Here is a 13,591-nt window from a genome sequence, read left to right as displayed (position 1 = left end):
CCCGTAGAAACGAGTCCAGAGCTCCGTTCTCCATAAACTCTGTGAGGATCATAACCGGACAGCTGGCTGTGATGATCCCCTCCAGGTGGATGATGTTGGGGTGCTGGAACTGACCCATGATGGACGCTTCAGAAAGGAAGTCCCGCCTCTGCTTGTCAGTGAAGCCTCCCTTTAGTGTCTTGATGGCCACGTAGTTTTCTTTTTTCCCCGGGACCTTCAGCCGCCCGCGACACACCTCCCCAAACTCTCCTGCAGCACACAGACACACATGTCTTCTTTAACTGGTGTTAACCACATTAGGAGGGCAGTTGTCTTCTGCAAACCTACAGCTCGCCTGAAGCTAGCGGTGCACTTTAGATTGAATAAGAGCTGGAAACATATTTATCAGTTTATTGCTTTATTTACACGGCAATATTGAATTTTGACTGATAAAGAATAATAAAGACAATTGTTTTAAATGTCACAGAATCAATTTAGCTTAGTGAATTAAATATATTCCTAATAATGTTTTGTTGAAAGTTGACAACCCGTTAGGCTTAAAAAAACAAAACTCACAGAGAGAAAGTACATTTGTGAATAATGGGAAAAGCCTAAAGCTGGGGCTTACCAGCACCGATAACCTCCTCGATCTTGACAAAGGAAACATCAATTTCCTTGGCAAATTCTCGCACGGCCTCATTAGGGTCCTCATAGGTGAAGGGGTCGATGTAAACCTTGACCCCTGCAAATAAAAACAAACAGAGTCGTGGGAAAGGAAAAGAAGAAATGTTAAGAGTACAATGAGCACATTTCTTGACGTGGGCGTGTTTTAAATCACAGCTACGGTTTAGTGTGCATGTCCTTCATCTGTTACCTTGGCCAACAAGGTACTGGTTGTTTTTGTCGCTCAGCTCTGGATCCTTTACCCGGCTGTGTCTGCTGCAGGTAGAGAGAGATCGGGATAAATACAATAAAGATTAGGATTGGCAGCGCAGTTATCTGAAGAATGAGATTTTGACTTTTTTTTGGCAAGCCTTCTTAGTGCTTTATCAGCCCAATGTTATGCAAATCACGGGTCTTACAATGTGCTGTGTTTCTGTGACTAAAATACAAAGTCTAAAAAAGGAAAAATGAGCCAAAAAACATATTCACACACTGTATGAATATTTGTATTTGATGTTTAAAAAATCTGGGATGATAGCAAGCATTGCAAAATATGATACTTTTTTTATCCGCTTAGAAAATATTCTGCTATCTTGGCCCCATTCACTGAGAAGTCAGAGGTAAGATCTGATAAAGACCAAAATGCTATCTTTTACAAGATCCGTCATTCTGTTATTTTTTGAGAAAACAATCCTCAACCAGTCCTGTGGTAACGGTGAACAAACCGTTAAGGTTCTGCTCTTTGATACAAGCAGCTCCATTATAACTGTGCTGGCGCTAACTCATCCCTGCTAGACTGTAACAACCCTGTAGCTACTGGATCCCTGCCTTCCTCCATTTCTCTCCTGCTCCCACCTCATAAGCCTAAAATAGCAATAATGTGCACCACCCTCGGTTAGTGGCAGATCTGGGCCTCAGCCACTGGTTTGTGTGTGTAAGTGTGTACGTGTATACGTGTGTATGTGTGTGTCACAAGGTCATAGCCATTGTTCTCCTGCCCTGTGGAAACAGGGTTGGGACGCCTGCATCCTGTCTCTCCCTGCCCTCTACCTCTACAGCCATATCTCTCTCTCTCACACACACACACACACACACGCACACACACACACACAATTTACTCAAACAATGAAGCCTAAGAAAAATGTTCTAATGAGCACGATAACTTTTGTCCGTGTAAGCAAAAGACCATCACGAGCATTGCTTTGTGTCTGAACTGCCTCAAACACAGAAAGAAATGGTGTGGGTGACAAGAGTGCAAATCCACTGTTGATAAGATATGATTTCTATAAACAAAAGAACAAAGTGGTGCAAAACTGTAAAATTGGAGTCGGTTGTCATTGGTTTTCCCTTATGTCCCGTTTCCTGTTATTCTGTCAACTTCTTTCCCTTCAAAATCGATCTTTTTCTCTGCTTCTACACCCTTTCCCTCGTTCTCACCGGATGCAGTAGGCGGCCACTAAGACGAAAGTGACAAGCAGCAACATCCCCACAGCGATAAGGATGCCAGGTACTAGGAACTGGGCGGCAGAGTCGAGACCTGAGAGAGCAGACAGAAAGACAGAGAGTTAGAGTGATGTAACGACAGAGATCATTGCAGGAGCTTCTTTTTTTTGCCGCAAAAAACAAGTATGAGAAGGAAAGAACATGACAGGAATGTAGAATATTAAAGAGGCTCAATACAAGGACACCACCTGAATAGAAGGACAGAGACAGTACATTCATTCAACAAAAAGGGACTGAAAAGAATATGAAAAACCTTCCCCGTGGAAATGGCAAAAAAAAAGGGTGTGAAAGAATAATGTGTGTGACGCTCCCTCTTCAAGAGCAAACTTACCGTCAGGCAGAGTGTGGAACATGGCTGCAGGACTGAAGCTGCCATAACCGGCCACGGTGCGCGCTCGGACCTGCACCTCGTACTGAGTGGCCCTGCGGAGGTCCGTCAGCACGGCCTGGTTTCTGGTACTCTCTGCGTAGTGGCACTGATCCTCGTTACGTCGCTCCTACCGCATGAAAACACAGTTAGCTGGACTGGAAGTGAGCGTAAAACAGGAATATGAGAGGGAACGACAGAAAAAAGGAAAAAAGATGCTCAATGACTCAATCCAATTATAATACAAACACAATGAGACAATCTTAATCAGAAGCTTGTTAACTAATTATGTTGGAAGGGAACATATGTTTAGAGCAGTGGTAGCCAACACGGTGCCCGCGGGCACCCTGTCGCCCGCAGGGACCACGTGAGTCGCCCGCAAGACATGTTCTAAAAATAGCACTAGTCATTATGGAGCTCCGTCTAAAATTGTAGTTGCTGTTCTTTTTTAATCAAAAACGCTTGCAGAGAGTTAAGAGAGTTGGGTACCCGGAGGCGCACGGCGGACAGCCAGGACGAGGCTGCTGCACCGCACTAGGTTTTCAGGTTCTGAATGGCGGGCGCATCCCGTTGGTGCCAGACGCGCGCCGCGAGCGCACCCCGTCGTCAGGTCCGTAATTCCTCGGAACAGGCCGCGGGGCAACAACTCAGGGGTGGCGGGGGTAGAGGCGAGGCAAGGCAATCCGACCGAAAAGGCCCAGACTAGAGGTTTGAACGCGGGCGCCTCGGAGGGTTGGATCCCCCGCTCGGCTATAGACAAGACTGGTTACTAGTTTCTTCGTTGAGAAAAAGGTACCATTGGAAAAGCTGGTGTCGGTGACTACAGACGGGGCTCCCGCGATGACGGGCCGGCATGCAGGCTTCATTGCGCAATGCAAAGGTGACCCAGACTTCGCAAAATGTCTACATTACCACTGGATCATTCACCAGCAGGCGCTATGTGCAAAAGTAACCGGCTTTGATCATGTGATGATACAAAAATATCAGAGATGTGATACCTCTGACTTTCAAATGTTGAAACAGATTAACAGAAATAAAAGTTGCATGTTTAAATATGTATGTGTAGCTATACCATCATTGTTGTGGAAATCATTATTAATAATTATTGTGAGGAATAATTAACTGACATGTGATCAAACAGTCTCTTCACATATATTATTATTATTATTATTAAGGTGATCTGTGCAATTTTGTTATTCAGGAAGTTCGTATCAAATAAGTAGCCCTTCGTCCTACTCGGTACCCTTGAAGTAGCTCTCAGTTTAAAAAAGGTTGGTGACCCCTGGTTTAGAGATTCATATCGTTCACACAAAAGCGTCTTACGTCTCAGTTGGTATGAAGGTGTCTCTGAGTCAGGTTCGTCTCGTGTGTTGTTGTCAGAGAAACCTCACCATAGAAAAGTCAACCGCACACCCATGTGTACCGTCTACTGCCTCAGCAGTTGTCACATGCAACACTGAGACAAAGTATAGTGCCGTGTTCACAAGATGAGCGACACAGCAACAGGCTACAAGTCATTTTAAATGGAAGCCGTTAAAGCCGCTCTCCAATGATGCAGTGAAGCGTGAACCGATCATATGGTAGCCGGCCATGCTTGGGGTTTTGTTGCGTTAAGTGTGGACATAGCTTAAATCTCAGAAATCAGATGGTCATGTCTTAAACTGTTGTACTGCAATGCATAATTTCACAATGTCAAATATATGAGGTATTGTTCGGTTAGACAATATAGACAATCTGGTTTTCAGTTCTCTTTGTACTGTGTGAGGAAATCCACACTAGCCACTGTACTCCCCTGGTTACATTTCCTTGCAAAACATTGAGTCTTTCTAATCGTGAGCCGCAGTGCAACTGAAAATAAAATCAAGAAACCTGAATAGTATGTGACCTTTAAGCCAGACAGTTAAAGAGATGTCTTCAGGGGGCTCTCACCTTCTCACAGTAGCGTAGCTGATATTGCAGGATGGTGTAGTGAGGCTGAGCTGGGACTGACCAGTGCAGAGTCAGACTGCTCTCTGTGGAGTCACTCTTCCGAATCACAGACACCAGCGAGGGCACTGCACAGATGGCAGAAGAATTATAAACACCACATGAAATTCGGACTATTCATACGCTTGCACATCTTCCCCGTCGTTCCTCTCTTACCGTCGTGGCTCGTGGTGATGTTGACATTTTCACTGGCGGGGTCCTTGCCGCTAACCGGAGACACCCCGTTGAGGGTCTGGATTGTGAAAGTGTATGTGGTTTGAGGCAGCATGCCCCACACCTCCACCCTGCGTCCCAGCAGGCCGTGCTGCGCGGGCCGGTAGCTGACGCTGTCCCCGCAGGAGAGGCACTGCCCCTTGGGCGACCTGCACACAGAGCACCCGACGGCGTAGCTCAGGTCCGTTCTGCCGCCGCTGTCCAGAGGTTCGTTCCACGCCAGACTGAGCGTGGTGTCGTTGATCTGGGTGACGATGCTGCGCGGAGCCGAGGGAGGTCCTACAGTGAAAAAAAACAGAGCCAAAGTTAAACTGATTTGGCATTCTTTATTTTGTAATTACTGGAAATAAGCAGATGATTTGTCTTTCAAGATCCTGACAGACACATTACACAAATTGACGTCTTTATGCTTTCTGTACTGATGACACAAACGAGATGATGCAACATGTTCATTAGTGAGCTTTGGATGTGCAGGTAGGTGGATTTGTTTCGTTGTTTTGGATGTTAAGCTAAGCTAACTGTCTGCTGGCTGTAGCTTCATATTTACCACACAGACATTGGAGAGTAGTACTGATCTGAAGAAATCAAATATGCAAATCTCCCAAAATGTCAATCTATTTCTTTAAATGTACTTTTTTATTTTTTACTAAATACCCTCAGAAGTCATCCACCAAATATGTGTTACATTATTCAATGTACATGGCATCACATTTTAATATAGAGGCGTCTCTTACGCCTGATGCAATCATGATGTATAAAATGTCTCTTTCAAATCAAATCTTAATCTCTTCTGTGTGATTTTACTGCTGCTTTACCTTTCCATGACCCGCACAGACCATTCGCCTGTGATTCTCCGTATGCGTTGAAGACATTTTATTCCGTCTGCACATGTAGTCACGAAGCAGAACAATGCTCCTGCAGTGCCTTTGCGTCACAGCAGGAGCATATGTGTTGCAGAATTTAACTGGTGCAATTACGTTTGTCTAAAAGTGGATGATAATGATCACCGTCTGAAAATTGTAAGAAGATAGCTATTGCCTCAAGCCAAGCATAACTAAGCAGTAATACCACTCAGCCACTGTGAATGAGTTTCTGTTCCTGCCAAGGAGGCAGAGCTCTGTCACCGAGCCTGCAGCGAACTTAAGTGCTAATAGTGTTCCCACCGGAAGCCCAAGTGGGGCGGCATCAGAGACGATCTGGGTGCGAACGAATTCTGTATTCAACTTTTTGAGAATGGGGATTTTTAGAGGCGATACATTTTATAACTAAACAATCAGAATCCACATTATTAAAATCACCAGGGCTGTCACATTACTGTAAAACACTTATTCTCTGGGGAAAAGGTCCGTTGTGATTTACAGTTGGCACGTCTGGTTTGCAATTTTGCATACAAATTGAAAATACAAGTGATGTGCAGAATCGCACGGGCAATCCAGTGCAATAACAGAATAAATAATAGGAATGGCCTAATTCAGTGATTAATAATTAAGATAAAGCCTTTGTAATTAAAGTTATCAGTAATAATAAAATTGGATGTAAAGTCTAGTTGGCATTGATATCACACCTGCAGAGAACAAGTTCTGCCAACATCCCCACCGTGTTTCACTTTGTTTCACATCCTCTTTATGGCCATTTCCAAAAGAGTGCACCTAATTACAAAGTCCCTCCCATTCACACATCCAAGACACGGCTGAATTAAAATTCCTGAATCTGCATGGAGGTGTCACTTAAGACCATCAACGCCTACTCCACTTTAGAGTGGACGCCCTGCCCCCAACCACCTGTCACAAAAGACATGCATCTCAATGCCCCGCAGCGGGACAAAAGACATAAAGCAGATTAGAGGAGTTTGGCTACATAACACCAGGGTGGAAGAGAAACAGCAGCAGAGAAGTAAAAAAAAAAACAAAGTGCAGAAGAGCAGGGCAAAGTAGAGAAGTGAAAACAAACGAGTGGATGCTTGTGTTGCTCAGCACCTCCAAATTAGCACGGTTTCCTGTATACTCACTAGTGCACGGGGTGTCGGCAGAGTCGGACTCTGCACGCAAGTATCCGGAGCGGCACGCACACACCGACGCTCCTCCGACGGCGGCGTGGCTGAATCCCGGACAGCCTGTGCACTGTCCCTCCGAGGCCGACTTGAACTGACCAACAGGACAAGCTGGGGAGGACAAATGAGGGCAAATTATCAGGACTTTTGATTCAGGACATGATCCTGCACAACATTGCACCAACTCTCCCCCCCCCCCCCCCCCCACTGTGTCCCAGACCGACCTGGGTCAAACCGAATTTGCAAACACGTCGCTGTTTGTTTTTCAGCGTACTCGGGTGCCAGATGGTTGCAGATTGACAGACAGAACCATGTGATGAGGGCTATAAACTGAGGACAAACGCAGTAATGAAGCTGATTGTGATTTCAATTTAGTGCATAAACCGGTCTGACATTGACATGCCGCTTATTATTGACTTTACCTGACCATATCAGAATAACGACACCAAACATGTGGCTCCACTTATTGATCCAACTATCGTCCCCTCTCTGTACTCTCCTCACGAAAACCCAAAACGGTCGTGTGGCATCCAAGGTGTAAAGAAACAGTGAAATGAGTCTGAACCAGCGATGAAAGGATTACTTGATCGATCAATTACTTGACAGAGAACTCGATTAAAAACTGGCTGGTTTAAGCTTCTCAAATGTGAGGATTTGCTGCTTTTCTCTGTTTTATAACACCGTAAATGCATTTCATAGACTATTAGCTGCAGTAGTCCCCTCACGCCGTCTCCTCTCGGCTTCACATGAACACTTCTCCTCCATGTGAATGTGTAACGATCGGTCACCTTGTAACGCCACAGTCAGTCACCAAAACCAGCATGTCTACAATAACTGTTCGGTGCGGCGGTTGAAATGCTGCGTGAGAGGAATAAAGCAATAAAAATCTTTCACAGCTAGTGGAGCATTGTTAAAGGGTCAACACACTCACACAGATCCTTTCCTACTGACATTTTGCCTGCGAGAGTTTCCCACATGTGAAAACTGTATTGATGCATGCCTCACCCGCTAAAGGTTGTAAGTACATACTTTATAAGTCAAATGCAAGCGACTGTCACACCACAGGATTATCAAAATAACCAGGGTGCTAATATTTTGTCATAACTTTAAATCTATTTGGGAATATTCAGAGCGTCGTCTCCTACCCTTTTGTATTATATAACATTGGTAGAGCTACAGTATACTAGCACAGCTCCTCCCCTGTATCAGTATTCATAGCCTGCTAGAGCTTTACTTCAAAGACGTGTTTAAATATTCTAATCTGGCTCCTCAACAACACTTGACATTATTCAGAAGTTTTACGTTAAAAGCTTGTGTTTGACCCAGAAAATATACGCGTTGTCGTTGGTAGATTACAGCTAAAGTAATTTAATGTTAAACGCAGACATCAATTGTATTTCCAGTGACCGGCCTATGAAGCAAATTAACAGTTCAATCTTGCGATAAAGGCAATTTCCCTTTATGGTCTGGTGAGTGTATTTTCCTCACGGCTCTCTTCAGTGACAGAATGCTGGAAATGCTAGCGCCGCTTCACCAGAAGCAAAATGTAGGAAATTATTATTATTTTTTGTTATGAAAAATCATTATACCTCCCACAGAGATCAACCCGAATCCAACCTTCAACGAGACATTTTCTTGAGAAAATGTAGCATTTCTTTCTTATGTCTCAGTGGTTTCAGTGCTCAACATTTGTCTGTGTTGGTGCGATGCAGTGTGTGTGTGTGTGTGTGTGTGTGCGTGTGTGTGCGCGCGTTCACGCACGAGGCTTGTTAATTGGACTCATTAGACAGAGCTGCTGCACAGCTCCTGAGAGAATCATCCTGCTTCTTCCTTCTTTTTTTGGCCTGCTTTGCTTTGATGTTCTCAAAGTGATATGATCTTTACCCCGAGCACCCCCCCCCCTTTCCTGCGCACTCCTCTCCGCTCACCTCTCCACTCCCCTGTGTGCTCCCTCTAACTTAGCTGAACCATGAGTTGTCGCAGCAGCAAGCCTTTGACCCTGCTCTTCCCGTCTGAGATAAGTGCTTCTCCACCTGACCTCTCTCTGTCCACTCCGTGTTACAGCCGCTCCCCTGCCTCATTAACTTCCTCCGGCTCCCATTTCTCTGCTTCAGCGTTTCGATACTCAGTGAACCCCCCCCCGCCACCACCCCCTATCTCATCTTACCATTGTTTTCTTGTTTAGTCTGCCTGCTCTGCTTGCCTGGGCAGGTGTAGTCCATAAACAACCTTGTATATGTGGCCTAACCGTGTCTCCTTCTCACCTGTGCATATAGTGTGTCCTTCAGAGGGCTCATATCCTGGTAGGCAGGCGCAGGAGGTCGTTGGCTGGCCCACCCACTGGCCGTCCTCCCCGCAGAAGAGCTTTGGCAGCCGAGGTCGAGGCCCCTGCTGGGAGGCGTGCTCCACACACACACCCTGCGCCTCTTGCACCAGAGTGCGGGGCACCGTCTCGGAGAAAGAGGAAAGAGCACTGACCAGGGGGGGGCACTTTTTGAAGAACACCCTGACGGACAGCAGGGCCATGCTGGCGCCCTGAGCCTGAAAAGCCAAGTAGAAGCCTCTCATTGACAGCGGGCCAAATCGTAAGGTCTTTACATTGAATTTCCGCTCCCCACCCTTCCTCAGGAGAAAGTCTGCAGCCACTGTGTCCACCTAGGACAGGAAGAAAGAGAACAGATCTTATGTAATGGCCCGGTTCCAACACACTCACTTCTAAAACAGGACCAGGCTGGCGGTTTTGCATGTTTTAGCCCATTAGCTAGACATCCCATATGCTTCACATTATTGAACAAAGCATTCCACTGTGATTTTAGATGGATCTCCTACCTTCCTGGCAGCCATTGTTTCGCATTTGTTACAGTACGCTTTGAACCTCAACTTGCAGGGACTTGAAAACTCGCTTCGGAGAAATGTAATAAATTACAGTGAACATTTCATCACTTTTATTTTTCTGTCAAAGTTACATGATTAAGCGGTAATGAAGTCAAGGAGCAGTTACTATTATGCAAACCTCTATTTGGCGGTGTGTTCAAGGACTTCACAACATCTCATGTTTGATAATGAGATGCCAAGAAGCACTTTGCTCGTGAGCTATGTGTTCGGAAAATGAAAGCCAGAAGATGAACAATAAGCGAACATGCAGGTTGTGAAAACAGCGCTTGCTCCCATGTGAAGATTAAATCAATTGGACAAAAAAATGAAAGCGATTAAATGCCGACTAATATAAATGAATTACTAAATCAACGCGTTTTGTCTCTGCAGGCTGACGACTTTTAAGGAACGAATGAGAGCAAAATGCACATTAAAGGCCAATTTAAAAAAACGTAGGTAATTTACAAAATACTTACATCAAACGTACATGGATAAAAAATGTAACAGAACCAGTTAAGTCCTTTAATCGGTCTTAAAGGGTTGTCCCATTTCATAGGGGAAGATTTCCACCACTACCCCCTGTAACTCTGACCTGATCAGTCAGGTCGCATTGAAGTGTCAAGTGTGGACTCACATGTACGGACACAGCTGAGCTGTCGCATCCAATCACAAAAGTCGCATTGAAAAGACAAGTGTAACCACGGCCATAGGATCAAAGAGACACCAATGATGTCATCCAGGCTATAATAATGACTATTTAATTAGAAATAATTAATTAGAGCGATTAGTTGATTAATCAATAAGTCAACTGATAGAAAATGTATCGATCTATCGAAAACTATTTTCACCTTTTTGAGTTCGATTAATCAATTTTCAAGCAAAAATGCCAAAAAATGTTACGCTTCAAAAAATGTGCCGTTTTTGCTTGACAAATTAAAGTATCATATATAAAGAGTCATGTAAGAGTCAGTTCAATATTTTTTCGGGTTTTGCAGTGTTGGTCAGATAAAACAAGTTAATTAAAGGCATCGCTGTAGGCTCTAAGAAATATTGAATGCATTTTTTTCTAATCCCTTACAATCAATAGTTAGTCGGAGCCTTAAAGTTAATTATGTTGAAAAGGTGAAAAAGTTCCTCCAGAGCAAAATAAGACATTATAAAGTTGTTCTCACAGGCTCATCGACACTAACCGTGGCAATTAAACTGATCTTCATATGTAAAATATGTGGAGTAACTCTTTAATGCAGATTTAAAAGTCAATAAAACATATCACTTGAACAACCACAGAGAAAAAAGCTGTCCTTTGATAAGAAGGACTAACTGACATAAACCATCGGAGGGCGGGCGTGGACGTACCTTGGTGTACGGGTTCTCCATCCAGGGCGGGTAAGAGGGCGTGGCCTCGTTGGAGTCGGCCTGGTAATAGTACAGGTTGAAGGTCTCCTTACAGCTGCGGTGGTGGGTGCTCCTGGAGGAACACTCCATCATGGTGAATCGCAGCTCCACGTAAGCCTGAGACGCTCCTCGTCGCTGGATGAAGCCGCTGCGCAGCCAATGGCTGGATGAGCTGTCAGTCTGACAGATCTGGTAGATCCTCACGCTGTTGTTCTCCTCATCTAAACCGCTTAGCTCCTCCCACTGAGAAAAAGAAGAAGAAGAGAACAAAGAGTTGTCAAAGGTTGCAAGTTAAAATGACATCTGACCCAGAAAAACCTGTGAACATTTTTAATTCTCTCGGAGAGACTTTCACTAGGGTCTTTAAAAACGTCATCACATTAAAAGCCCTGTTCATCATAATAACGCTGCGACTCTTTGTTGGCCCTCTGCTGTACTGCACCTGTCAGAGGCCCGAGGGACAGATCTGGCCTGCTGTGGATTTAGATCCAGCCCAAATTTAACTCTGGGTTGTTAAATCATTCGTCCTGCTGAGCTGCAACCCAGCAAGGGGGAATCCAAGTCTCACTTGTCAAACAGAGCACACTGCTGCACACAGCAGCCGAGACAGACACAGATTTCACCCTTCAAACACACTTTTAGACTAAAATACAAGCATACAGAGGGGGATATCACAGACATACGTATGAAGCGAAAACCCTCCACAGAAATCTACATTTGTTGGGGAGCCAAATGCAACCGCAAAAAAGCTTTAATGTTTGACTTCTGAGTCAACAGCAAACATGTTCACCATCACCGTGTTCCCAAGAGCGGGAAACGAGCACGAAATTAACATACTCAGGGCAGAATTGAGCAGATTTGCTGAACTTGAGGCTCAGAAATTCGGTTATGTAAATATGTAAATCTTCAAAATCCATTTGCAGATGATGTGTTGAGTGAGGCAGAATACTGGTCTGAATGAATTACAGTGCAGCAGAGCACTGAGAGCCAGGTTTGAATCACTCGGAGGAGAGAATTTCCCTTTTAATTCCAAAAAAGAAATACTATGGACTTTGGCAGCACATGTTTTCTGTGAACAAAATGCTTTCTGTGATGAGGATGTACAAAAATATCCCACAGGGCTCGTCTGGATTTGACATAAATCATTTAAAGAAATTGTTAAAAGTCGGTTTTTGAAAGCAAAATCAGAGAGATGTGCACATGACACAGATCCATTACGAGACTGATCATGTGTTTGACATTCCTCTCAGTACAAAGCGCACCGGAGGTCCGAGCGAAGTAAATGTGTTTTATACAGAAAACATTCAACCTGTTCACACAAGATTTGAGTCGATACACATCACTGTTAGACCGCCAAATTATATTGATGATTTATATTTTAGGTTTAACATGAATATTAGCTTCATTTTGGTTCCTCGTAAAAAGTTCATGCAGCAACTAACATTAAACTATCATGTTTACATTTTCATAATCCTTTAATGCTAAAAATAAATAACCATATATTAACCGTTTTATATCTGTAATTGTGGTGCAGACGGCTCACGACATCTCCCTGTCATTACCGACTAAATCACTGCTTTATACGCTTTAGTGTTAAAAAACACAAAAACAATATTTTTGACAACGTGGCGCTTTTGATGAACGGCTTCAAATGATAACGGCTGTGCAAACTATTTAGAGACTGTCGGCGTGTTTTCCTTTGCATCTTAATCAAACGCGGAGACACATTCGTTGAGTGTTTCTGTCTGGTTTTAGAAACCTCCTCGCCAGCGTCACTGCAACCATTATTTTCCTTCTGAGGAATCAGCAAGTCGAGCGGTTTGGGTCACTGATGCTGTTGGCAAAAAAATAAATACCCTCACAACCACTCCTCGGTTGATCAAATTACAAATATGTCATTCTCTGGCAGCGGTATTCAAAACTGTGGGCAGCCAGTGACTTCAACTCCAAGGTTGATGGGATATATCAAAGCATCTGCTTTCAATGTGCCTTGAATCCCACATTCACTCTGGCGTTTCCTTTATTCTGTCAGTTACCTGCCATATAAGGAGCTCTTTCATAGCCAAAGTAACAAAGGAACAGCTGGAAGCCAAAAATCCCCAGTCACCACAAAGTCTGTGTTAGTAATACAGATAACAAAGTGGAGCTGGGAGTTACATACCGCGGGTTTGGCGTGTGAGAAGATGGTCCATTTGAGATCAGAAGTCTCCGTTTTCGTGTTCATCAGGACCTCTGTGAGGGAAAAAAACACACAAACAACACAGCTTCACTCACAGCAGGAAATATAAAAATGACACGCATAAGATTCATTTACATTCAGAGAAACACACAGGTGACTTTAAAATCAAAGGGGCGAACATATTTCCGAGTCCCGCGTTCCCTGCCAAGTATCGGCTTCGGCTTACGGTGGGATTACGGTAGAAGATGGAGTTTCACCAGTCAATTACATCTACAGAAACATTCCCACTGCCCTAAAAAATGTGCTTCTTCTCATGTTTGTTTTTATTCCCTCCCCAGAGTCACTTGTGTTCCCGGCGACACGGCATGCCTGTGGTCACACT

The 13,591-nt window shown here is 44.3% G+C and overlaps 1 protein-coding gene across 1 annotated transcript in view; it reads right to left on the bottom strand.

The window, feature by feature from the left end:
* LOC142960547 (ephrin type-B receptor 4a-like) overlaps nt 1-13,591 on the bottom strand; it is a 35,167-nt gene that overhangs the window by 2,310 nt on the left and 19,266 nt on the right. Inside the window, exons 2-12 of the mRNA XM_076102424.1 lie at nt 13,192-13,262; nt 10,992-11,273; nt 9,026-9,416; nt 6,720-6,872; nt 4,655-4,990; nt 4,442-4,566; nt 2,477-2,642; nt 2,080-2,179; nt 854-918; nt 608-721; nt 2-249 (exon numbers count right to left, since the gene is read on the bottom strand). Coding sequence (XP_075958539.1) covers nt 2-249; nt 608-721; nt 854-918; nt 2,080-2,179; nt 2,477-2,642; nt 4,442-4,566; nt 4,655-4,990; nt 6,720-6,872; nt 9,026-9,416; nt 10,992-11,273; nt 13,192-13,262 — 2,051 coding nt within the window. The remainder of the gene's footprint in view (nt 1; nt 250-607; nt 722-853; nt 919-2,079; nt 2,180-2,476; nt 2,643-4,441; nt 4,567-4,654; nt 4,991-6,719; nt 6,873-9,025; nt 9,417-10,991; nt 11,274-13,191; nt 13,263-13,591) is intronic.

This window comes from Anarhichas minor, unplaced genomic scaffold, assembly GCF_050575085.1.
Source record: "Anarhichas minor isolate MPS153535 unplaced genomic scaffold, ASM5057508v1 ptg000027l, whole genome shotgun sequence".
Taxonomy (NCBI): Eukaryota; Metazoa; Chordata; class Actinopteri; order Perciformes; family Anarhichadidae; genus Anarhichas; species Anarhichas minor.
The sequence above is the reverse complement of the archived record's forward strand: the minus strand, read 5'-3'. Positions and strand labels throughout refer to the sequence as shown.